We start from the raw sequence: 27,897 nt of genomic DNA on the forward strand, positions 1-27,897 counted from the left end.
GATCAGGTCCCACCAACAGGCTGTTTAGTTCAATCATCACTTCCTCTCCTTTGTATTCCAGCCCACTTGAGATGAAGGCCATCATCTCAATGGCCTTATAATTACCTTCTAGTGCTGGGTATAAAGGGACAACTAAATCCCTTTGCTTCTTCGCAGCTCCTCATCCCTCCATTCTACCAAATGTTTTAAGTAGACTAAGCTTCTACGTCAACTCTAGAGGCTGGATTTTATTCACATTTCTGGGGCAATGTCAGACATCTGGGGTAGGTGGAAGAAAAAAAATGGATTGGGAGGTATAGTGCTGAATCAACAGCCGTTTTTTCCCTTAGACCACAGCATACAATCAAATATTGAGGCACACTAAAGACATTTAAATTTCCATTTAAAGTTGAACATTGTATTTTTCTCTCTCAATGTGTTCGGTTCATTGCCCAAGAAAAAGCAGTGAGGGTTCCTGGGTAGCTGTCCACATATGCAAAGGTTTAAAGGCCACATTCAGGCGGATTACCCGGCATCAACCTAGGTACTGGAAATGACAACAGCAAACCCAGCCCTGTCAACCCTGCAAAGTCCTTCTTACTAACATCTCGGAGATGGTGCCAAAATTGGCGGAGCTATCCCATAGATTAGTCAAGCAACAGCCTGACATAAGACCATAAGACATAGAAGCAGAAGTAGGCCATTCAGCCCATCGACTCTGCTCCGCCATTCAATGAGATCATGGCTGCTTACTCAAGCAATCATACCTTACGGGCAATGTCCCAAACACCACCATCATCACCACCCCTGGGTATGTCCTGTCCCACCGACACCCACCAGGGGTGGAGGCACAGTGGTATACAGTCGGGAGGGAGTAGCCCTGGGAGTCCTTAACATTGACTCCTGACCCCATTAAGTCTCATGTCATCAGGTCAGGCAAGGGCAAAGAAACCTCCTGCTGGTTCTGTCAATGTATCAGTAATTACACTGTCACGGTCCAACAACAACCTTCTCGTCACATTGTAATTGTAACAATTGCATTGTATAGCAATTACATTGTTAAGACAACTGCATTGTTAAAACAGGTGATGGACATTGGCTCACCTATAAACCGCTACATCTATAACACTCCAGTATGGAAGGGACTGGGAGAATCTACTACACTGCAGAGCTGTCTTGAGAATAAACCTGCTTGAGGTAAAAGACTACCTTTGGACTCATCCTTCCACAACAAGCACTTATTGTGAATAACTGTTACCCCCTACTGTCCCCCTTAGCTGATAAATCAGTATTCCTCCATGTTGTGCACCAATTGGAAGAAGAATTGAGGGTGGCATGGGCACAGAATGTACTCTGGGTGGGGGACTTCAATGTCCATCAAGAGTGGCTCGATAGCAACACCACTGACAGAGCTGGCCAAGTCCTAAAGGATACGGCTGCTGGGCTGGTTTGTGACAGGTGGTGAGAAAACAAACAAAGGGGAAAAAATCTCCTTGATCCCATCCTCACCTATCCATGACAGTATTGGTAGGAGTCTGCACAGTCTTGAGGAGACGAAGTCCGTCTTCCAATTGAGGATACCCTCCATCGTGGCATGACCACCATGCAAAATGGGACAGGTTTTGAACAAATCTAGCAGCTCAAAACTGGGCATCCATGAAGCACTATGGACCGTCAGCAGCAGCAGAACTGTATACAACCACAATCTGTAACCTCATGTCCCGGCATCTTCCACCAGCAAGCCGGAGGATCGACCCAGGTTCAATGAAGAGTGCAGGTGGGAATACCTGGAACAGCACCTGGCACACCTAAAATTTTGGTGTCAACCTGGTAAACTACAACACAGGACCAATTGCATGCCAGACTGCATAAGCAGCATGCAATAGAAAGAGCTAAGCAATCCCACAACTAAAGGATCAGATCTAAGCTCTACAGTCCTGCTACATCCAGTCATGAATGGGAAGAGGCAGCTCCACAAATATCTCCATCTTCAATGATGAGGGAGCCCAGCACATCAATGGAAAAGAGAAAGCTGAAGCATTTTGCAACCATCTTCAGCCAGAAGTGCCGAGCGGATGATCCATCCCAGCCACCTCCTGAGGACTCCAGCATCACAGATACCAGTCTTCAAGAAATGGCTGAAGGCACTGGATAATGCAAAGACTATGGACTGACAATATCCTGGCAACAGTACTTATGAATTGTGCTTCAGAACTAATTGGCCCCTAGCCAAGCTGTTCCAGTACAGCTATGACACTGGTATCTATCCAACAATGCAGAAAATTGCCCAGGTATGTCCTGTACACAAAAAGCAGGACAAACTCAACCCGGGCAATTACTGCGCTCATCAGTCTACTCTCAATCATCAGCAAGGTAATGGACGGTGTCATCAACAGTGCTATCAAGCAGCACGTACTCAGAAATAACCTGCTCTCTGATGCTCAGTTTGGATTCTGCCAGGGCCACTCAGCTCCTGACCTCATTACAGCCTTGGTCCAAACATGGACAAAAGACCTAAACTCCAGAGGTCAGATGAGTGTGACTGCCCTTGGTATGGATTCATACCAAGCACAAAGGAATGTGGCTGGAGTTGTTGGAGGTCAATCATCTCAGTTCCAGGACATCACTACAGGAGTTCCTCAGGGTAGTGTCCAAGGCCCAATCATCTTCAGCTGCTTCATCAATGATCATCCCTCCATCATAAGGTCAGAAATGGGGGATGTTCGCTGATGATTGCACAATGCTCAGCACCATTCTTGACTTCAGACACCGAAGCATTCAATGCCCGTATGCAGGAAGACCTGGACAACATTCAGGCTTGGACTGATAAATGGCAAGTTAGATTCACGCCATACAAGTGCCAGGCAATAACCATTTCCAACAAGAGAGAATCTAACCATTGCCCCGTGACATTCAGTTGCATTACCGTTGGCTGAATCCCTTACCATCAACATTCTGGGGGTTACCATTGACTAGAAACTGAACTGGACTAGCTATATAAATACTGTGGCTGCACAGCTCAGAAACTGGGAATTCTGCAGCATGCAACTTACCTGCTGACTCTTATCCACCATCTACAAGGCACAAGTTAGGAATCTGATGGAATACTCTCCACTTGCCTGGATGACTGTGGCTCCAACAACACTCAAGAAGCTTGACATCATCCAGGGCAAAACAGCCTGCTTGACTGGCACCCCATCCACCACCAACACACAATGGCAGCAATGTGTGCAATCTACAAGATGCACTGCAGCAATTCAAGGCTCCTTTGTCAGCCCCTTCCAAACCCATGACCTCTACCCCCAAAAAGGACAAGGGCAGCAGATGCATGAGAACACCACCACCTACAAGTTCTCCTCCAAACCACACACCATCATGACTCGGAACTAAATTGCCATTCCTTCACGGTTGCTGGGTCAAAATCCTGGAACTCCTTCCTAACAGCACTGTGGGTGTACCAACACTACATGGACTGCAGCAGTTCAAGAAGATGGTTCATCACTGCCTTCTCAAGGGTAGTTAAAGATGGGCAATGAATGCTGGCCTAGCCAGCGACACCTACATCATGAAAGAATTTTTAAAAATAGAATGTTGAAGGCTCATTTTTGCCATCTTATCCTTGTCGATGGGTTCAGCATTGCTCCTAACTTTTTTTCTTTATCATCATGACTGTGGCCCTTTCCTTTTGTTCTGAAGAGGGAGAGGGAAATCAGGGGAACTACGTAGCGATACTAGCACCACAGGCAGTGTCATGCTCCTTGTTGTAGGTCCCCAATATCTGTGTATACAACCCAGACAGCTATATCTGAAACTTATAACTCAGCAATTCTCAAGAAGGGTCTACTTCCCTGATGAGGCAATAATGAAGTGGATCAACTTTGGATCAACAGGCAACCTCAACCAGAGTTGCTGAATTGCCTGTGGCAGTACAAGTCATTACTGTACAGCACAGAATTCTAGGCCATTGCCAATTAATCTCAGAGAAGATGAAAGAGACCAAGTCCAACAGGCAGCAGAGACCATGTTGAAAAAGAGATCAGAAGGACCCATTGCTCACTTCCAGTTAGCTATGGGGCTCGTAAGAGACCTCTTCAGTTAAATAATTGCAATGCCTAATGCCTTCATGGTTTCCTCCTATGAAAAGACATCTAATCATTCTTGCACTGATATTCCTCTCAATTCCAATGCTAACAATTCAGATACATTTTGCAACTCTTCTCCAATCTTACCACAGATCAGCATATTTAATCAGTACAAACAATGTTTAAATCCACAAACATCCTGTTTATTCTTTGCTATGCCTCTCTTTGGCGCTCTTAAATGTGACCCTTGGAAATCTAGTTTCCTATTTCTCTTTGGTGGTCAGGTGACTATATATATATATATATATATATATATATATATATATATAGAACTCTCCCTGAGAGATATCATCATGCAGGCAGACACCTATCAAGCCACTGTCCTTGGCAATAATCAGTGGCATTCCAGGCCAAGTGGTACATTAATGTGTTTATATAGTGCCATTAACATAATAAAAGATCCCTGAAGTCTCATCACTTTCTTCTCTCCACTCTGGCACTCAAGGATATCATTGATAGTAGCAGTCACAGTTGGCATACTAGATGTTAAAACTGTTTAATTTGGGGATTGGAAGGAGGGTTGGGGGATGGGGGTGGGGGTGCAGGTGGAAGAGAGGGGTCACTGACCAGACAACTCAAATGCAGATTTCTCCAAATCCAATTTCCCTCAATGTGCAGTAAACATTTGTATATTCAGATGGGATTTAATATCAGCACTGTAGCAATGAGATTGGAGTTCCTCTATGGGAACTGGTTGCTAATAAAGATCCACATTTTGTACTTCCCTACAACAAAACTGACCACCTGAAAAGATTCCATTTTGAAAATTTGACAGGTAAAGTTTCAAAACTAAAATGCTTCCAAGTGTTTCTATTTTTCAAAAAGTGGAAAAACCCCAAGGTTCAGCAGGAAAGAAATTTACAACAATAGGGTTTATCACACTTGCCCAGCTAAGCCATTCATGTCTGTTTGTATTTAACACTGACAGTGCAATTTAATTAGAGGAATATGACAGTTTTACTGAAGGATTTTAAGTTTTGAGCTTGGATACAATGGAAACTGATTTTCCACTTTCCTCCTAGAGGCTATAACATTATTAACAGCATTACGAATACTCCTCACCAAGGAAGACACTGTGACAACCAATGATAATGTAAAATTGCAGCCAATGTAATCGGAACCATTCGATCACATAAATAATATGCCAAATCAACTGAACACTATTCCCTCATCTTCCCAATTTAACAGGCATCACAGAATGGAAATTTGTTCTAATCAATAATTTTTCCACAACATGATTTATATTTGATGAGCTTCATAATTTCAAGCAGAGAAGTAGGTGGATATATTCTGGGGAACCACCAGAATCAAAATGTGAGAATTTATCGAAACTACCATATTTAACTGTTAAAACAAAAATTACAAACAAGATGAAAAGATAAACCAGTCCGTCGAGCATGTTTCATACCAGAATGACAATTTATATACCATCACCACCCTCTGCTATCCCCTCACAACTGCAGAAATGAAGATAAAAGCCATAGTACAAATTAGGAAATAACTCTGGGAAATTCTTCTGACTTTTAAAGACAATCAATGCAAGCTCCAGTAGATCATGGTGAATGGTAACACTAGCTCCCAATGGCCTACCTACCTTCTATGTAGACATGTTTACTGCTTGTAGAAACTCAGCTACCTCCCATTAGAATACTAGCAATGAATCCCCACTCACTGTACATGCTGACAACTTATCTCAGAGATCAAAGTCTCCCTGCGAAAAGATGCACCTCCTTAAACCTATCCTAGGTCCGTGCTCAGGCCTCTTTAACCTATCTAGCTCAAGCAGACCATCCATATGGACAAATTATGTAATATCTTCATTGTTTTAAAGACCTCAAATATATATCCTGGCAAGTTAACCCAAGTAAAAAGCCCCAGGTCTCCAAGTCTGTTCTGAACTAAAATCCTTTAGACAAGGTATCATTTGATGGAACCAAAACTGGATAAGATGCAAGTTGATCAAGTTATCATACAAGGGTAGCACTGTGTGTTTTATATTCAGCTGTAACTGCAACATAACACAACATCCTATTCACTTCCATAACAGCCTTGAGACCTTCATGGCACTCAAGGCCATAGTCCTTCAATGAGTCATGTACTAAATTCCTAAGCTCTTTCTCCCACTTGGCAGCTTTGAAACAGATTTACATGGTATGCACAGTTGGAATTGCCCATATCCATAGGTCTTACATTGCATTTGTCTATATTATTAGATATCTTCCAGACCAGGCCATTCCTCTTTGCATCCAGAGCTTGCTACAACCTGACTTTTATATACCGTCCTTACATGTATTCTTGTGTCACATGCCATCCTGCACATAGTTCTCCAGATGCCATGACCTAGACCGCTGATGAAGAAAAAAGCAATGGCCTTAACATGGGTTCATGCAGAGTTTGCATAACAGCCCTAAATTTTCTTCACATCCATGGGTGAATGGCTATCAGCTTTTTAACGCTCCAATTCTAGCAAGAACCAAACCTGCATCTACTTCACCATCAAATTTAATATCAATACTCGCATTGGTAAATGAGGACCATGTTAAGTCATGAAAATTGATGCAAGGAAGTTGTTCAAAACCTTTGCCATGTCACAGGACCCCAAATCTGCACTAGAATCTCTCCCTGCCATTCAGTGCTTTCAGCAGGTTAGATGCCTAACCATATTATCATTAATTTTATTTACCTTAACTGTGGAAAGATATTTCTGGTTTTGTCCAATTTGTCTTTGGGCACTAATCTGGCTTTGTTGTACCAGTTACCCTTCTCCTGACTCTACACAGTTGACCATTGTGTAATGTGACCGCGGACATCCAAAATTACAACAAGAAACAAAACAAAAATACCTTTAAAAATTAAACATATGAAGAACATATTGCAGAACTTTTTGTGATAAAGAACAATTTCAATATAAGCTATTAAAAACTAGACAGCAGGGTGTACTTTGCAGGTAGTGAAGTAGCTACCAATATGCAAAGGGACAGGGGTTTATTTTTTGATTCGCTCAGGTACTGAGTACTAGCCACTTCTGTACTAGATGTGATAGTAAAATCAAGTCATTGCCAGATTCCTGACATGTAGTTCCTAATAAATGAAAATAATTCAACAGAAAGCTTGCAGACAAGTAGGTTGTTAGCTACAATGTTATTGAGAGAGGGGTACAGCACTTAAGTTCTTTCAAGAGACCTAAGTACAGACGCTTAACTCTGAATTTCTAATAATAAATGTTTGGGTTCGATGATTGCACAATACAGTATCACTTAAATAAAATTGAATCAAGTCTTGAATTAAGTCTTAGTTAAGTAACAATTTCCATTACATGAGGTTTCAGAAAAATTGTTTAAGCTTTTTACATATTGCAACCATTAGACATGCACACAACAGGGTTATAATTAATTAGATCATAATGCAATTTGATTATATGCACTGTCATTTCCACAATTTTGTTTCAGTGAAATTACATTATTTTTAATTATTGGAACAACATTTTCCCTGGAAAATTCAATTGAGAATACTCTCCAAAACACAAGCATTCTAAACACACATCAAAAGTTCTATTAGTTCTCAAGCATTTGCCAAATGCATGGAAAACAAACTAGAAAAAAAATAATGTATCACTGATTTTTCAGATCTGTTCTAATGCTCAAATATAGGTGTTAAAAATTTAGGTTATGAACCCCCGTTTGATTTATGTCTCACCGTTGCGCCTGGACATACAACGAACTTATAAAACTAACACCCCCTACACCACCATCTAGCCTCTCTTTACGCCATATAACCGAAATTGCTTGTGACTAAAAAAATAATGAGCACTTGATGAGGTTTGATCATCACATTAAGAATAAAGTTATCATGCTATGAATGCATTAACACCTCAGAGGAGATATGATGCCCAGGATCTGCACAGGAGAGTAATACAAGTTCACAAAATCGTAATCCTTCTTCTGAAGTTCAATTCGCGTGTTACCCTGCCCCTTACGTTGCTTTCCGTTAATCAATACCCATTCTGGCTGTCATACCTCAAAAAGAACTACAACACCGTCCAGGACAAAGCAGCCCGCTTGATTGGCACCACATCCACAAACATTCACTCCCTCCACCACCGACGCACAGTAGTAGCAGTGTGTACCATCTACAAGATGCACTGCAGGAATTCACCAAGGCTCCTTAGGCAGCGCCTTCCAAACCCACAACCACTGCCATCTAGAAGGACAAGCGCAGCAGATAGATGGGAACGCCACCACCTGGAAGTTGCTCTCCAAGCCACTCACCATCCTGACTTAGAACTATATTGCCATTCCTTCACTGCTGTTGGGTCAAAATCCTGGAACTCCCTCCCTAGCAGCACTGTGAGTGTACCTACACCACATGGACTGCAGCGGTTCAAGGCAGCTCACCACCACCTTCTCAAGGGCAACTAGGGATGGGCAATAAATGCTGGCCTAGGCAGCAAAGCCCACATCCCGTGAATGAATAAAAAAAGAACAACGCTCAGAATGAAATATGGAACTCTATATTGACATATGCTATATGTGGCCTTCGATTTTGAATAAACTATTTTTTTGAATGTTATTATAATATGTTGCTGGCCAGATGTTCTGCATCTGCCCACAAAGGCAGGAGGAGAGGCAAATTGTTGCCATAGACAGCTTTCACATACTTCCTCGTCTCCAACTGTATGGCAGCACTGGTGGAAAGCCTAAGACAGATCACATGCTCTCCCAATCGAGAAAAAAAAAGAGACAAAACTACTAACTCAATGAAGCGCCAAAGATTGCTAAGCTGCTCAGAAGCAGCATTAAGTTAAAATGCATTAAAACATATAAATCAGAGAAAACATCCAAATTAAAAATAGCAAACTTATTACATCTAATGAAAAACATAATGGCTGACAAAACTGACAAATAGCTGAATTATGCACCACAACACCACTTGGTAGCTGAAGCCTGCAACTGCAATGCAATAAGTGATGGTATCACATAGGTATGTTTACATATGGATTCTTATGTATGTTGACATTGGTAGTTTCTATTTTAAATGTTTGTATAAACTGCATGGCTCAAAATCGTGCTAAGTAAGGTTTGAGAGCAAAAAATACACCCCATATGCAAGACTTGCAATGACACACTGGATCACTCTTATGGCGAGTTGTAAATTTTTGTAAGATCAGGCTGTTATCAAGTAACATTACCAGCTACATCGATGCATCAGAATTGGGTTCGTCCTGAGATTTGGGAAGACATCCTTGGGTGCAGGAATATATATTTTTAAAGCTGTCACAGAACAATGGGCCTGAACACATAAATACAGGTTCCGGGGTTCTTGATTACAGATTCCAAGACCTGAGAGGTTGAAGAGAGAGGTCTCTGAGTCTGGGTGCATTGGGGTGATTCTGGAATCAAGGATAACTGGAAATAAATGCAGTTAGAGGTTTGTGAACATCGACAGAGGGATCTTCAGACAGGGAGCATTGTGGAAAATCTGTAAAGGAGGTTTCTAGGAATCAGCAAATTGGATAAGCGGTTTTGGAGCATTGGGGGAATCCAGAATTTGCAACAAAAACCTGCATTCATATAGTACCTTAAGATAATAAAAGTCCCAAGGTGCTCACAGATATGACACCAAGCCACAAAAGGGGCAGATCACCAAAAGCTTCGTCAAAGAAGCAGATTTTAAGGAGTGTTTGAAAATAGGAAAGCAAGCTAGAGTGCGGAAAGGTTTATGGAGGGAACTTCAGAATTAAGGCACAGCCACCTCTGATGGAGCAATTAAAATCAGGCATGATCAAAAGTCTGGAATTAGAGGAACCCAGATATCTCAAAGTTGTAGAACTGGAGGATATTTCTTTACAATTCATTCATGGGGTGTAGGCATCACTGGCTAGACCAGCACTTATTGCCAATCCTTAATTGTCCACGAGAAAACGGTGGTGAGCTGTCTTCTTGAACCACTCCATGAGGTGTAAGTACACTCAGTGCTGTTCGGGAGGGAGTTCCAGGATTTTGACCCAGCGACAGTGAAGGAACGGTGACATATCTCCAAGTCAGGATGGTGAGTGGCTTGGAGGGGAACTTCCAGGTGGTGGTGTTCCCATCTGTTTGCTTCCCTTGTCCTTTGAGATGGTAGTGGTCGTGGGTTTGGAAGGTGACGTCTATAGGGGCTTGTTGAGTTCCTGCAGTGCATCTTGTAGATGGCACACTGCTGCCACTATGTGTCGGTAGTGGAGAGAGTGAATGTTTGTGGATGGGGCGCTTTGTCCTGGATGGTGTCAAGCTTCTTGAGTGTTGTTGAGCTGCACTCATCCAGGCAAGTGGAAAGTATTTCATCACATGCCTGACTTGCAACTTGTAGATAGTGGAGAGGCTTTGGGGAGTTAAGAGGTGAGTTATTTGCCGCACAAATCCAAGCCTCTGACCTGCTCTGGTCATGGTAACCCCCCCAGGATGTTGATAGTCAGGAATTCAACGATGGTAATGCCATTGAATGTCAAGGGGCCATGGTTAGATTCTCTCTTGTTGGAGATGGTCATTGCCTGGCACTTGTGTAGTTCAAAATGTTACTTGCCACTTGTCAGCCCAAGCCTGGATAGATTAGAGATAGTGAGGGATTTGAAAGCAAGGGTGAGAATTTTAAAATTGAGGCATTGTTCAACCGGAAGCCTGTATAGGTCAGCTATAAACAGCATTTCCTGTGGATTTGGTATGAGCTGCAGAGTTTTGAATGACCTCAAACACTCTATGGGTAAATTAAGACCATAAGACCATCAGGCATAGGAGTAGAAGTGGGCCATTTGGCCCAGCGAGTGTGCCCTACCATTCAATGAGATCATGGCTGATCTGATAATCCTCAATTCCACTTTCCTGCCTTTTCCCCATGATCCTTGATTCCCTTACTGATTAAAAATATGTCTATCTCAGCTTTGAATATACTTAACGACCAGGCCTCGACAGCCTTCTGCGGTAAAGAATTCCATAGGTTGACTACTCTCAAAGAAATTCCTCACCTGTCTTAAATGGGTGCCCCCTTACTCTTGAGATTATGCCCTCTGGTCCGAGACTGTCCCACAAGGGGAAACATCAGCATCTACCCTGTCAAGCCTCCTAAGAATCTTATATGTTTCAATAAGGTCGCCTCTCATTCTTCTAAACTCAAATAAGTACAGGCCCAACCTACTCAACCTCTCCTCATATGAAAATTCCCCCATACCCAGGATCAACCTAGTGAACCTTCGCTGGACTGCCTCCAATGCCAGTATATCTTTCCTTAGTTAAGGGGACCAAAATTGTTCACAGTATTCTAGATGTGGTCTAACTAGTGGCTTGTATAGTTTTAGCAAGACTTCCCTATTTTTATACTCCATTCCCTTTGAAATAAAGATCAACATTCCATTTGCCTTCCCTATTACCTGTTGAATTTGTTCGTTAGCTTTTTGCGATGAATGCACAAGGACTCCCAAATCTCTCAGGGCTGCAGCCTTCTGCAGTCTTCGTCCATTTAAATAATATTCAGCTCCTCTATTCTTCCTGCCAAAGTGCATAATCTCACATTTTCCCAAATTATATTCCATCTGCCAAGTTTTTACTCTCACTTAGCCTATTTCCCTCTGTAGACTCCTTGCATCATCCTCACCACTTGCCTTCCCATCTATTTTTGTGTCATCCGCAAACTTGGCGATAGTACATTCACTTCCCTCATCTAAGTCATTAATATATATCGTAAATAATTGAGGCTCCAGCACGGATCCCTGTGACACTCCACTAGTTACAGGTTGCCACCCCAAAAATCCCAACTCTGTCTTCTATTAGTTAGCCAATCCTCTATCCATGCTAATATATTACCCCCAACACCATGGGCTCTTATCTTATTAAGTAGTCTTATGTGTGGTACCTTATCGAACACCTTTTGGAAATCCAAATATATTACACCTACTGGTTCCCCTTTATCTATTCTGCTTGTTACCACCTCAAAAGAATTCTAATGAATTTGTTAGATATGATTTCCCCTTCATGAAGCCATGCTGACTCTGCTTGATTAGATTATGTATTTCTAAATGCTCTGCTATTATATCCTTCATAATAGACTCCAACATTTTCCCAATGACAGATGTTAAGCTAACTGGCCGAAAGTTACTTGTTTCTCGTCTCCCTCCCTTTTTGAATAAGGGTGTTACATTGGCTGTTCGCCAATCCTCTGGGACTTTTCCAGAATTTAAGGATTCTTGGAAGATTACCACCAGTGCATCCGCTATCTCTGTGGCTATTTCCTTTACTATCCTAGGATGCAACCCATCAGCTCCAGGGGACTTATCGGCCTTTAGCCCCATTAGTTTCCCTAGTACTTTTGCTCTAGTGATAGTTGTTGTATTTATTTCCTCCCCCCCTTTTGCCCCTTGATTATTTAGTATTTTTGGAATGCTATTAGTATCTTCTACCGTGAAGACTATAGCAATGTATTTATTAAACGCCTCTGCCATTTCCTGGTTCCCCATTGTTATTTTCCCAGCCTCATTCTCTAAGGGGCCTATGTTCACTTTGGCCTCTCTTCCTTTTTATACATTTAAAGAAGCGCTTACTGTCCATTTTCATATTACTTGCTAGTTTACCCTCGAAGTTTATTTTCTCCCTCTCTATTATTTTTTGGTCATCTTTTGTTGGTTATTAAAACTTTCCCCAATCCTCTGGCTTACCACTAATCTTTGCCGCATTGTAGTTTTTTCTTTCAATTTGATACTGTCCTTAACTAACTTGGTTAACCATGGTTGGTTTATCCCCTTCCTTGAATCCTTCTTCCTCACTGGGATATCTTTTTGTTGAGAGTTATGAACTATTTTCTTAAACGTCTGTCATTGTTAATCAACCGTCTTTAATACTAAACTGCTTTCCCAGTCCACTCCAGCCAACTCTGCCCTCATTCCTTTGTAATTACCCTTATTTAAATTTAGCACAGTTGTTTCCAACCCATGTTTCTCACATTCAAACTGAATGATAAATTCTACCATATTATGGTCACTGTTTCCTAGGGATTTCTTTACTCTGAGGTCATTTATTCAACCTGCCTCATTACACATTAGCTGGGCCATGTATAGACTGTCCGTAGACTCGATAAGAAAAAGAACACACTACCAGATCCAAAATAGCCTGATCCCTGGTTGGATTCACAACATATTGTTCTCAGAAACTGTCCCAAATACACTATGAATTCTTACTCGTGTCTACCTCTGCCAATTTGATTTTCCCAAGATTAAAGTCACCCATGATGAATGCGTTGGCTTTTTTTTTTACATACCCTCATTATCTCCTGATTTATTCTCTGTCCTACAGTATAGTTATGGTCAGGTGTGGGAGGCTAGACAGGTGCGCATTATAATAATCAACTCTGGAGATTACAGCGGCATGGATGGGGTTTTCAGCAGCAGATGAGCTAAGGCAGGGGCAGAGATGGGTGACATGATAGATGTGGCAATATGCAGTCTTAGTCACAGCACAGATAAGTGGGTGAAAGCTTATCTCTGGGTCCAATATGACAACGAGGTTCAGCCTCAGACAGTTACTGGGGGAGATGGATGGAATTTGTGGCAAAGAAGCAGAATTTGTGGTACCAAAAACAATTGCTTCATTCTTTTTAATTGGTGAACCTTCTGCTCATCCAGTTGGAGAAGCAATCTCACGATTTAGAAACAGCGGAGGGTCAAGAGAGGTGATGGCTAGGTAGCGCTGGATTTCTTCAGCGTGCATATGGAAACTAATGTTGCCTTTTCAGAGGATGTCATCGAGAAAATGAAAGGGTGCAAGGCTAGATCCTTGGGTACACCAGGGGTAAATGCACAGGAATGGAAAAAGAAACCATTGTTGCTTCTTCTCTGGTTACGATTAGATATATATGAATGGGACCAGGAAAGTGAAATTCCACCCAGCTGGACAACAGGGTCAAGGTGTTTCAGGAAGATGGTATGATCAGCTGCGGCAAAGGTTGCAGACAAATCGGGGAAGGGTGGTTTGTATTTGTCACAGTCACATAGGTTGTCATGTGTGACTTTGAAAGAGCAATTTTGGTGCTGTAGCAGGTACAAAAGCCTGACAAGAGGGGTTTAAACATGAGTTTTAGGAAAATGGACATTAATTTGCTATTAATCTGCCATGCCACTGCAACTTCAACTATGACAACTACAGCAACTGCAACAAATATTTATTTTGTACCTGCAACACAGAAAAGCAACCCAAATCCAATCTAAAACTTAACAGACGATCAAAAAATAGATAGCAAATTATTACAGTCCCCGCTACTTAAAATGTCCATATTTAAAACAGGAAATTGCTTCGTATCAGCCCAAAAAGCCATAATCATTTACGATTGACGTTAACGTACATTTCAATGTTATGGTTATAGTGTCATAAGTGATCTGCTTATTTCAGACGGAAACAACTGAGCTTACTTACTAGTTCACATTTGCAGTCTTGATCGACAATTTTCTTGTGAATTACACAAGTTTCAAAAATGTGAACAACAGAATGCCTTGAACTGTTGTCTTGGCCCCTGGATCAAAACCTTCAATCATGGAATAGCAAATAATGGAGCAGCTTGCCTGACACAATCATGAAGATGTCTTTCATAAGTTCAGCACTTGGAATACCTGCTTCCTGTTTGTGATGTTTCTAGGATGAAGTTCTTTCTCTTACTAGATTGATTTATAACATCCTAGGTGGGATCAAATAATCCTAAACTGCAAAATTTAGTTAAACCAAAACCTACTTTGACCAGTATGTGGTGTGCAAGCAAGCTGGGGTGGTTGAAACTGTTAATAATCACCAACAGTCAGATCATGATAAGCATGCTCATCAGACTCAAGTTATGGACAGGGGAAGCAATCGTTAAGTAAAAACACCATTAGCGTGGGCTCTCATTCAAATAAAAATTAACTGAAAGATGATTTCATAACTGAAAGATGATTTCACAGGAGATTCTTTCTATATGTGTTTTTCACCAATTAAACTCCTGGTTAAAATGAAATATTTTCACTGGTTCCAGTGAAAGGTTCAGCCTCCGACAGTTACTGGGGGAGATGGATGGAATTTGTGGCAAAGGGGCAGAATTTGTGGTACCAAGAGCCCATTCACACCCAGATCCACTCGACATCTTCTCAGCTTTGTTGATGGGATCCAAGTTAACAGGATCCTTAAATTGACAGCCCTACTACTCTAATGTAATTCTTATCTCTGAATACTGGCCATCATGTATAATGCACTTTCACACCAACATGCCCACTTCAAGCAGCGGGGACTATAAAAGAGATGGCAATAAGCTTGGTCAAAGAGATAAGTTTATTTTAAAAAGAGGATCTTAAAAGGGGAGATGGAGATCCTATTCTAAGATGTTGGCATGCTTCGACAGGTTCTCCCATAAATGCTTATATAGACAGTTTCTATTGCAAATGTTGATATAAATTGTTACAGCAAGCATGAGAATGGATGTTTTTAAAAATATTTTTGGGGAATATTGTGCTTTCCTGTGAGGAAGGCTGTGTGCCTGTGTGTATATAATGATTTAGTTAAGCTGGGGAAAAAAGTTACTAGAAGACAGATTGTCTGGGGGTTTGAAACATGAAAGGATGGAGGTGTTATGTTTGAAGTAAAAGTGAACAGGTTAGACCTAACATTTGCATATTTAGGTAAGTTGAGAGCTTGTTTGAATATCAAAGTCAGAGATGACAAGAAAGATGTTTGCATCTTCCAGGAGTTCCATAGGTAAATAGAAGAGGATATTTTACATTTTATTGATCTGAAAGCAGAAACAAAGTAGAAACATCAAAGATTTTAAGTTTGGAAGGATGAGTTTCAAAAGAGGTGTGAGATTAATGGGACACAAGATGAAAAGAAAGGAAAAAGGCATTTTAGAGTTACTGTGGAAAGCTCAAGGTAGCTGTTGGCTGTGAGCTGTAGCTGTTTATTGTTGGCTATATGAGGAAGATCTCCAGGAAACAGCTCTAGGCTGGGAGAAGATGCAGTTTGAATCAGCCATCCCGCCAAGCCAGTAAAGTCTTGGGTTGCAAAAAGTAGTCCTGTTCTAAAGTCTTGGATTTCTACAGCAGAGTGGGAGAGAGCTTAAGAGATCATGTTGTATGCCTTTGTTAAAGCTGCAGCAATTTGCCTTGGGTAATGTTACTGGATTTTTATAGCTAAACATCCATAAGGGAGTGTTGCCTGTAAGGTGTTTATCTGTGGGTCTGACCAAGTAGAGTGTCTTTTTGGGGCAATGTTTTGTAAGACTATTTTCTTTCCTTCTTGTTAATAAAACTTTAACTTTTAATTTCTAAAATCCCAAATCTGCTGTGTTCATAACACAAGAAACACTTGAGGGCAGGAAGGGAATGTTATATTGGAATGCAACATTTTTCATTAGGCAGATAATTGATATGAGATACAAATAAAATAGAGCTTGCCAATCTATTGGAATTTTCATAATATTTTAACAGCCAACCAGTTATATGGATTATACCTTTGGATTACATAAGATATATAGCACAGAAACAGGACATTCAGCCCAATTACTCCATGCCAGTATTTATGTTCCAATCGTGCCTCCTTCCATGTTTTCTCATTTAAATCTACCATCTGTTCTCTTCTCATTCATACGTTGTGTAGCTTCACATTAATTGCATCTACACTATTCACTTCAACCACTCCCTGATCCATGTGTGTAATAAACAGTCAAGTATATTTAAAAACAACTACAGACACATGGCCATAATTTTAAAAGATCTAAAAAAAAAACTGAATCTTGTGCAAATTCATAAATTTTTTTTTGATACCCCCGCAACAAGAAAAACCCCACCAAAATCAACCAGCAGGCCAACAGTTTTTTTTTAAAAAGAATCTGAAAACAAACATGGTTCCCATTTAAAAGCTAATATATTTATAGTGCTAGTTTACAGATTTATCCACTGCCTCACCTGAATTTAAAAAATGTCAAATGATGCAAAGGTCAAAATTAAGTTTATTGTTGTTACCGTCCAAATTATGAAGCTTCTGGAAGTGAAAGAATGTCACGCAACTACTGTGGTTAACCTGTTTGCTGATTAGTGGGTATGGCAATTCAGTTACCAGCCATTAATCCAGAAGCCTATACTAATGACCTAGAAGGGAGCTCAAATATCACCACAGCAGCTGTGGAATTTAAATTCTGTATAATAATTTAAATTCATTTAATTAAATAAATCTGGAATAAAATGCTAGTGTCAGTAAAGACACCACTTTCCGCATGATGCCATCATCAAACACATCTTCCCCTCCCAGCATTATGAACGGTCTGTTTCCTCTGTGACACCCTGGTCACCCCAACACCCCTCCCTTTCCGACGGCATCTTTCCATGCAAGCGCAGGAGATGCAACATTTGTCATTTTACCTCCTCCCTTCTCACTATCCATGGCCCCAAACACTCCTTCCAAGTGAAACAGCAATTTACTAGTGCTAATTTCAATTTACTATATTCGCTCCTCTTGATGTTGTCTTCCCTACATGGCAGATGCAATGCAGTTCTCCAGTCAGTCAATAAGCATGATCCTGAGCTTCCTGTCACTTCCTATTTCAATTCTCCAGCTTGCACCCACTCTGACCTTTCTATCCGTGGTGTTCCTACATTATTTCAATGAGCTCAACATAAAGTCAAGAGGGCAGCACCTCATTTTTCAACCTGGTACTCTACAGCCTTCTGGTCTCAACAATGAGTTCAATCATTTTAAATCATAACCTATGCCGCCATTTTGTTTCATGTTTATTTTGCTGGTTCGGTTTTTTCAGGTTTATTTCTTTATTCCTTCACTTTGCATTCAGACGGTTGCTATCCAGCCATTCACATCTAATCTAGACACATCTTTTGTTTCTTTACTATAGCCACTTCCTTTGTCTTTTGTATCATTAAACTTTGTCATTTAATCCTCCTGCCCTACACCTTATCACAAACCTTCCCTTTCATTCCTCCTTCTGCCTGCCTCTTTCAGTTGCTGAACACTTATTACATTTCTATCTTTCCTCAGTTCTGAAGAAGGGTTATCAACCTGAAAGGTTAATGCTGCTTCTCTCCACAGATGCTGCCTGATCTGTTGTTTTTCTTTCTTGGAATTTGTGCATCGCTGGCAAGGCCAGCATTTATTGCCCATCCCTAACTGCCATTGAGAAGGTCGTGATGAGCCGCCGCCTTGAACTGCTGCAGTCCATCTGTTGCAGATACATCCACAGTGTTACTAGGAAGGGAGTTCCAGAATTTTGATCCCACGATAATGAAGCAACGGTGATATAGTTCCAAGTCAGGATGGTGTGCGGCTTGCAGAGGATGGTACACACTGCTGCCAATGTGCATTGGTTGTCGATGCAGTAAATGTTTAAGTTGGTCGATCAGGTGCTGAACAAATAGGCAGCTTTGTCCTGGATGGTGTGAAGCTTTAGTATTGTTGGAGTCGCACACTTCCAGGCAAATGGAGAGTATTCCATCATAGTCCTCAGGTGCTATGTGGATAGTGGACAGACTTTGGGAAGCAAGAGGTGAGTTATACACGTCAGAATTCTGAGCTTCTGAACTACTCTTTAAGCCACATTATTTATATGGCTGGTCTAGTTCAGTTCCTGTCAACGATAACTGCCAAATGTTAATAGTGGGGGATTCAGTGATGGTAATGCCATTGAATGTTGAGGGGCAATGGTTAGATTCTCTTTTGTTGGAGATGATTATTGCTTGGTACTATTGTAGCTTGCGTATTCCCAACAATTTTCTGCTTTTATTACAGCAGAGGCACAACCAGCCTAGTCAACTCTGCAAAGTTCTCCTCATTAACATCTGGGGGCCTGTCCCAAGATGAGTCAAGCAACAACCCGACAGTCATAATCACAGAGTCATACATCCCATGAACGAATCAAAAAAAAAAACTGTCACTGACAAGGCCAGAATTTGTCGATCCCCAGTTGTCCTCGGGAAGACCTATCAGCCTAGACTCCTCTACCACCAGCCCAGAGGTGATCGAGGGGGTGTGGCCCTGGGAGCGTGTAATACTGACTCCAAACACCATGAAGAAATTGCTTTGGCTGGGGTACATCAATTTTTTATTCATTTACGGGATGTGGGCATCGCTGGCTAGGCCAGCATTTACTGCCCATTCCTAATTATCCTGAAGGTAGTGGTGAGCTGCCTTCTTGAGCCACTGCAGCCCATTTGGTGTGGGTACACCCAGTGCTGTTAGGGAGAGTGTCCCAGGATTTTGACCCAGCAACAATGAAGGAACAGCGATATATTTCCAAATCAGGGCGGTGAGTGGCTTGGAGGGGAATTTCAAGATGGTGGTGTTCCCATGTATCTGCTGCCCTTGTCCTTCTAGATGGTAGCGGTTGTGGGCTTGCAAGGTGCTGCCTAAGGATCCTTGGTGAGTTTCTACAGTGCATCTTGTACATGGTGCACACTGCTGCCACTGTTCGTCAATGGTGGAGGGAGTGAATGTTTGTGGAAGGGGTGCCAATCAAGCGGGCTGCTTTGTGCCGGGTGGTGACAAGCTTCTTGAGTGTTGTTGGAGCTGCACTCATCCAGGCAAGCGGAGAGTATTCCATCACACTCCTGATTTGCACAACATAAATGGTGGACAGGCTTTGGGGAGTCAAGAGGTGAGTTACTTACTGCAGGATTCTTAGCCTCTGACCTGCTCTTGTAGCGACAGTATTTATATGGCTACTCTAGTTCAGGTTCTAATGGTAACCCCCCAGGATGCTGATAACGGGGGATTCAGTGATGGTAATGCCATTGAATGTCAAGAGGCGAAGGTTAGATTCTTTCTTGTTGGAGATGGTCATTGCCTGGCACTTGTGTGGCGTGAATGTTACTTGCCTCTTGTCAACCCAAGCCTGGATATTGTCCAGGTCTTGCTGCATTTGGACATGGATTGCTTCAGTATCTGAGTCGCCGCAAATGGTGCTGAATGTTGTGCAATCATCAGCAAACATCCCCACTTCTAACCTTATGATAGAAGCAAGGTCATTGATGAAACAACTGAAGATGGTTGGGCATAGGACACTACCTTGAGGAACTCCTGCAGTGATGTTCTGAAACTGAGATGATTGGCCACCACAACCATCTGCCTTTGTGCTACGTATGACCCTAACCAGCGGAGAGTTTTCCCCCATACCCATTGACTCCAGTTTTGCTAGGGCTCCTTGATACCACACTCGGTCAAATGTTGCCTTGATGTCAAGGGCAGTCACTCTGACCTCACTTATGGAGTTCAGTTCTTTTGTCCATGTTTGAACCAGGGCTGTAACGAGGTCAGAAGCTGAATGACCCTGGCGGAACCCAAACTGAGCGTCAGTGAGCAGATTATTGCTAAGCAAGTGCTGCTTGAAAGCACTGTTAATGGCCCCTTCCATCAATTTACTGATATCGAGAGTAAACTGATGGAGTGATAACTGGCCAGCTTAGATTGGTCCTGATTTTTGTGTACGGGACATACCTGGGCAATTTTCCACATTGTCGCGTAGATACTTGTGTTGTAGCTGTACTGGAACAGCTTGGCTAGGGTGCGTGGCAAGTTCTGGAGCACAGGTCTCCAGTGCTATTGTCGGAATATTGTCAGGGCCCATAGCTTTTGCAGTATCCAGTGCCTTCAGCCGTTTCTTGATATCATGTGGAGTGAATCGAATCGGCTGAAGATTGGCGCCCGTGATGCTGGGAACCTCTGGAGGAAGCCGAGATGGATCATTCACCCTGCACTACTGGCTGAAGATTGTTGCAAATGTTTCAGCCTTATCTTTTGCACTGATGTGAGTCATTGAGGATGGGCATATTTGTGCAGTCACCTCTAACAGTGAGTTAATTGTCCACCTAGTAGGGCAAGAACAGTTGGAACACCATTACCTGCAAGTTCTCATTCAAGTCGTGCACCATGCTGATTTGGGAATTTTTAAAAAAAATTATTAGTCACAGGATGTCGGCATTGCTGGCTAGACCAGCCACTTATTGCTCATCCCTAATTGCCCTCGAGAGGTGGTGACGAGCCACCTTCTTGACCACTGCAGTCCACGTGGTGTAGGTACACTCACAGTGCTGTTAGGAAAGAAGCTCCAGGATTTTGACCCAGCGACAGTGAAGGAACAGTGATCTAGTTCCAAGTCAGCACATGGTGTGTGGCTTGGAGAGGAACTTGATGGTGATGGTGTTCCTATGCATCTGTTGCCCTTGTACTTCTAGATGGTAGAGGTCACAGGTTTGCAAGGTGTTGTCGAAGGAGCCTTGGTGAGTTGCTGTAGTGCATCTTGTAGATGTTGCATACTGCTGCCAATGTGCGTCAGTGGTGGAGGCATGGAATGGTTAAGGTTTAAGGTGGTAGTTGGGGTGACAATATATCACCATTGATTCATCATTAAATGGGTCAGAATCCTAGAACTCCCTACCTAACAATACTCTTGTACCAATACCACTTGGGCCACAGTGATTCAAGGCAGCGATTCACCCCCACTTTCTCAAGGGTAATTAGGGATGAGCAATAAATGCTGGCTTTGGCAGCAATGCTAACATCCCGTGAACGTAGGAAAAAAAACTTCCATCAATACTATTGTTCAACCACTTGCGAGCAGACATAAGGGAATAAACAAAAAAGAAGATTGTGTTTGTATCATGCCTTTCACAACCTCTAGATGTCCCAAGGCAGTCTATAGCCAATGATGTAGTTTTGAAGTGTAGCTACTGTTGTAATGAAGGAAACGTGGAAATCAATTTGCATACAGCAAGTTCCCACAAAACGCACTGTGCTAATCTGTTTTGTGATGTTGATTGAGGAGTAGGTATTGGCCAGGTCACTAACTAAGAGATAACTGCCCTCCTCTTTGAAACTGCCAGGAGATCTTTTACAGCCACCTCAGGTGGCAGACAGTGCCTTGGTTTAATGTCTTATCCGGCACCTCCAGCAGTGTAGTACTCCATCAGTATTGCACTGGAGTGTCAGCTTTGATATTTCCATTCAAGTTCTGGAGCGGGATGTAAACCCACAGCCTTTTGAAGAGAGAGTGCTACCAACTGAACAACAGTTGACACTATAGTAGAGGGCTCCCCTTGCAATTTTCCTTCACAACCTGTGGGAATCACTTAACAAATGCTGGAAATTTATGTGTACAAATTCACCGCATCAATTGCTGCACACAGGTTCCCAAACGTTCCACCATCCTGTGGGAAGGGTTTAAAACTAATCTGGCATGAGGTGCACCAGGAAGCAGCAGCAGAGAGAGATGATGTACAGAAAAGTAGGAGGAACAAACAACAAATCAAAGAATAATGTGGTAAGAGCAGGAAAGAAATGGAGAAGCAGAATAGCACTGTGTTGGAATGCGTCTACACTAATGCAAGGAGTATTATAAGTGTGGTCAACAAGCTGCAGGCACAAGTAGCCACATGAGGTTATGACATAGTGGTTATAACAGAGATCTCACTTCAACATGGGCAAGGGCTGGGAACAAAGCTTTCCTTGCTACTGTATTCAAGAGGAACATGGAAGGGAAAAAGAAAAGCAGGGTGGTGGCAGCATTCATCAAGTGTAATATTACTGTTCTACAGAGGAACAATAAACTACAGAGTTCAAATTTGGTTAGAGTGGAGTTAAAGATTAGAAAAGGAGCTGTTAGATTTCTACTATAGATCCCCAAATAATAAGAACTTAGAGCAGCAAATCTGCAGACTAAATTCAGAAAAATGTAATAACAATAGAGCAAAAATAATAGGAGACTTCAATTACCTTAATAGACCAGGGGAAAAACGGAGTAAAGGGAAAAGAGGATGAAAAATATTTGTGAGCAAATTCTCCTCTACACATTTTAAATCAACAGGCTTTCAGTCCAATGAGGAATTCTGTGGAATGAAGTAGGGTTAGTGGAACATGGTTTAGTGGGAAAACACCTAGTAACAGAGATCATCATTTGATTAGGTTTAAAATAGTTATGAAAAAGGGCAAAAAAAAAATCTCAAACATGAAAATAACCAGCTGGAAGTGAGCCCATTTCAGTGATTTAAGAAAGGATCCGGCACAAGTGGATTGGGAAAAGTATAGTAACAAGGCAATCGGCAAATCATCAATGACAGACTTCCAAGGCAGAGATAGTTCAAGTTTAAACTAACCATATTCCCATTAAAAATAGGAAAGATGGAACATCCAAAGCCAGAGCTCTGCACAACAAAGGAGGTAGAAGCTAAAATAAAAAAAGGTTTGTGATAAATTTCAGGTACAGAAAGCAAAAGTCCGGCAGAATACACAGGCAGAGGAGGAAATTGAAAAAGGATGCAAGGATATGAAGAGATAGTGTGCAGAAAAATTTGCTGATAACATAAAAGAGAACCCAGGAATCCTTTTATAAACATATAAAAAATGAAAAGATAGTTAAACAAATGATACAGCCAATGAGGAACAAAAAACAAAATCATCTTTTGAAGGCAGGGGGCATGACTGAGGTGTTATTCTTCACAAAAGAGGATGAAGTTAATGACAGAGTCAAAATGGTCAGGGGGCGGTGGGGGTTGGAGAGAAAGAGTAGGGATAATGGTGCTAAATATGTTGACATCACTCAAGTCAACAAAAGTCACCTGCTACAGGTGAGATGCATCTTTGGTTGGTGAGGGAAACCAGGATGGTGATAGCAGAAGCTCTGACCACAATCTTTCAATCCTCCTTAGATACTGGGGTGCTGCCAAAAGGACTGAAGGAGTGTGTATATCACATCCCTATTCAAGACAAGGGATGGATAAACCAGTTAGTCTGATGTCAATGATGATTGAAGTACTGGAAGCAATTGACAATTACAAAATTTATTCTAACTTAGAGAAGCATAGGTTAGTAAGGGACAGCTGGCACATCTTTATTAAAGGCAAATCATGTCTGATTAACCCGAGTTAACTTACGTACAAAATTGGCCAAGGGTTAAGGGATAGAGTACTGGTGAACGGGAGTTTTCCGACTGGAGAGAAGTATGCAGTGGAATCCTCCTGGGGTTGGGAGTTGGACCATTGCTTTCCTTGTTTTACATAAAGGACTTGGAATTGGGTGTGGAGAGTATAATTCTGAAGTTTGCAGATGATACAAAATATGGAAAAATAAGAGGAGAGGTTGGAGAATTTGAGATTGTTCTCCTCAGGGCAAAGGGAAGATCTAATAGACATGTCGTGCAGAATTAAATTTAATAGCTCTTTCAAAAAGCTGGCACATGTTTGGCAGGCTGAGTAGTGAAAGTTTGTTTCCATGATCCCTCCAGTTACTGCATTTTCACAGAGAAATGGATGAGTTTGATAAAAAATATGAATTTACCTTCAATTAAAACTTGAAAGGTTGCAGTTTTTCCAGGTGTTTAAAATAGTAGTTAATTGACAACGGGATATGGAGATTGCTAACACATTGTGCATCAACTAAGAGTTTTAACACCATGATAAAAATTTTACAGATTCATTAAACTGCCAGTAAAATGTTTATCCAATGAACAGCATAAATTAGCAAAATATCTAGGGATCTGTATATTTCTGTAATTTTATAATTGCAAATTATGCTTGTAATTTAATAATTCTGTAATTTTACATTATTATAATACCCAATTCAATCACCAGATTTCAAAAGTGTGCAAGTGACGTGCCAAACAATGCCCAAGGTACTTACATACTCAATTAGTTTTGTTTATAGATGCACAGCATTCAAAGAATTAAAAAAACAATTAATTAATTTATGCATGTTTTCCAGGAACTGTTGTTACCTTTTACCTGGATGACAGTTTAATTTTTTTGTACTAAGATCTGTGAGATCAAGTAATGCTCAGGAGCGTGCTCCTAACTATGAAGAAAATATCCATGTACGACTCGGATGAAATATTATACTTCAAAACTTGCAAAGAACATAAACAATTAAGAATGCAATCCCTGAAGGCTTAATAAAAATAGTGTTATGTCTTTAACAAAAGGTTTAAGTGTTCTACGAACCACAGTCCCTTATTGATATGAAGAGATATCATAAAGCTCAGGAATAAAAACAGAAAATGCTGGAAAAACAAGTCCCCAGCTCTGAAGAAGAGTCATACAGACTCAAAACGTTAACTGTTTCTCTCTCCATAGATGCTACCAGGCCTGAGTTTTTCCAGCATTTTCTGTTTATTTTAGATTTCCAGTATCCACAGTATTTTGCTTTCACCATAGAGCTCAGGCTGTGCTGCCTATAATTAGAATTCATATTTCTTGCGAAGTGTAATGAGTTACCTCAGTCAAGGCCCAGTGATGCACAAACTGGTCAAGATCAGTTACATAAAGGCGCACAGATGAAAACTGGGATTGGCTTATATGAGGATTACTGCTGCTGTTCTGAAGCCAAGTCAATTCTTCTCCTGAGAATCCTACAATAAAAAAGGAAATAAACAGAAAGAGAGACAATCAGCAAAATCGCATTTTTTTCCAAAAAAAGTGACCCCTTTGATGATATCCCTATTACCATGCAGATAAAACATTCTGAAAATTAGGCTTAAAATTACCTTCACAGTTTTTCACATTTTATAAATCTTTTACTAATACCTACACTGAAAACTACTCTACAGGAAAAAAGCACTGACGTGGCACTAAGTGCATTGCTCTTGCAAAGAGCTGGTGCAGACTAGACAGGCTGATGGCCTCCATCTAGGCTGTAGCCATTCTATGACTTCACTGTTAGCATGCAAGTGCCAATATCTATGGTATAACAAAAAATAAATCTATTATGATTCAAAGTTTCTGGGGATGAAGGCAAGAATTCTTTTAGCTCTCCCATGGGAAGACCCAACATTGGGGATTCTTTCCAGTCAATTCCCCAAAAGGTAAAGCGGTTACGACATAAAAACCAGCAGGATGTTTTCCAGCGGCTCTGTGCTGGCCATCTGTGTAAAACTGACAGGGCTCCGGGACCAGATAATATCCATTCAAGGATAATTAAAGAGATGAGCAGATACTCTTGTCAGCCCCTTGCATATATATTCAACAGTTCAATGGTCATGCATAGTTCTGTTACAGTGGAAACTAACTCATACAGTTCCTATTTTCAAAACAAAACGGGACAAATCACAGCCAGACAACCACAGGTCTATCAACGCAAAAGATAAGGCTGAAGCATTTCCATCAATCTTAAGCCAGAGTGCCAAGTGAATGATCCATCGCAAGTGGATGATGCATCTCGGCCTCCTCCAGAAGTCCCCAGCATCACAAATGCCAGTCTTCAGCCAATTCGATTCACTCCACGTGACATCAAGAAATGGCTGAATGCACTAGATACTGCAAAGGCTATGGGCCCTGACATTCCAGCAATATTAATGAATACTCATGCTCCAGAGCTCGCCAGGCCCTTAGCCAAGTCGTTCCAGTACAGGTACAACACTGGCATCTACCTGGCAATGTGGAAATTTGCCCAGGTGTGTCCTGTACGCAAAAAGCAGGACAAATCCTTTTGGCCAACTACCACCCCATCAGTCTACTCTCCATCATCAGTAAAACGATGGAAGGGGTCACCAACAGTGCTATCAATCGGCATCTGCTTAGCAATAACCTGCTCACTGAAACTCAGTTTGGTTTCCGCCAAAGTCACTCAGCTCCTGACCTCATTATACCTAGGTTAAAACATAGGCAGAAGAGCTGAACCCCAGAAGTGAGGTGAAAATGACTGCCCTTGACATCAAGGCAGCATTTGACCAAGTGTGTCATCAAGGAGCCGTAACAAAATCAGAGTCAATAGAATTTGAGGGGAAACTCTCCACTGGTTGTGGTTGTTGGAGGTCAACCATGTCAGTTGCTGGACATCATTGCACGAGTTCCTCAAGGTAGTGTCCTATTCCCAACCATCTTCAGCTGCTTCATCAATGACCTTCTTTCCATCATGAGGTCAGAAGTGGGGATGTTCGCTGATGATTGCACAACATTCAGCACCATTCGCGACTCCTCAGATTGAGCAGTCCATGTCCAAATACAGCAAGGCCTGGACAAGATCCAGGATTGGACTGACAAGTGGCAAGTAACATTCACGCCACACAAGTGCCAGGCAATGACCATCTCCAGCAAGAGAGAATCTAACCATCGCCCTTGACATTCAACGGCATGACAATCGCTGAATCCTCCACTATCAAAATCCTGGGGGTTACCATTGACCAGAAACTGATCTGGACTAGGCATATAAATACTGTAGCTACAAGAGCAGGTCAGAGGCTAGGAATCCTGTTGCGAATAACTCACGTCCCAACTCCAAGTCAGGAGTGTGATGGTATACTCTCAACTTGCCTGCATGAGTGCAGCTCCAACAACACTCAAGAAACTTGACCCTATCCAGGACAAAGCTGCCTGCTTGATGGGCACCCCATCCACAAACGTTCACTCCTTCCACCACTGACACACAATAGCAGCAGTATGTACAATCTACAAGATGCACTGCAGGAACTCACCAAGCCTCCTTAGACAGCACCTTCCAAACCCACGAACACTACCATCTCGAAGGACAAGGACAGCAAACATCACAACCTGCAAGTTGCCCTCCGAGCCACTCACCACCCTGACTTGGAGCTATAATGTTGTTCCTTCATTGTTGCTGGGTCTGGAATCCTGGAACTCCCTCCCTCACAGCACTGTGGGTGTACCTGCACCACATGGGCTGCAGCAGTTCATGAAGGCAGCTCACCACGACCTTCTCAAGGACAATTAGGGATGGGCAATAAATGCTGGCCTAGCCAGCAATGCCCACATCCCATGAATTAATTAAAAAACTATATACAGGTATAATTT

At 41.8% G+C, this 27,897-nt stretch overlaps 1 protein-coding gene across 7 annotated transcripts in view; it reads right to left on the minus strand.

Moving 5' to 3' along the window:
* The window catches only part of tex10 (testis expressed 10), a 166,329-nt gene that overhangs the window by 67,514 nt on the left and 70,918 nt on the right, over positions 1-27,897 (minus strand). For all 7 annotated transcript variants that reach the window (XR_013576180.1, XM_078538710.1, XM_078538711.1 and 4 more), the window contains one exon: positions 25,366-25,499. Coding sequence is in view for 6 of the 7 variants with exons in the window: in XM_078538710.1 (XP_078394836.1) it covers positions 25,366-25,499 (134 nt within the window). In the remaining variant the exon portion in view is untranslated. The remainder of the gene's footprint in view (positions 1-25,365; positions 25,500-27,897) is intronic.

Source organism: Cetorhinus maximus, chromosome 3 (genome assembly GCF_964194155.1).
Source record: "Cetorhinus maximus chromosome 3, sCetMax3.hap1.1, whole genome shotgun sequence".
Lineage (NCBI taxonomy): Eukaryota > Metazoa > Chordata > Chondrichthyes > Lamniformes > Cetorhinidae > Cetorhinus > Cetorhinus maximus.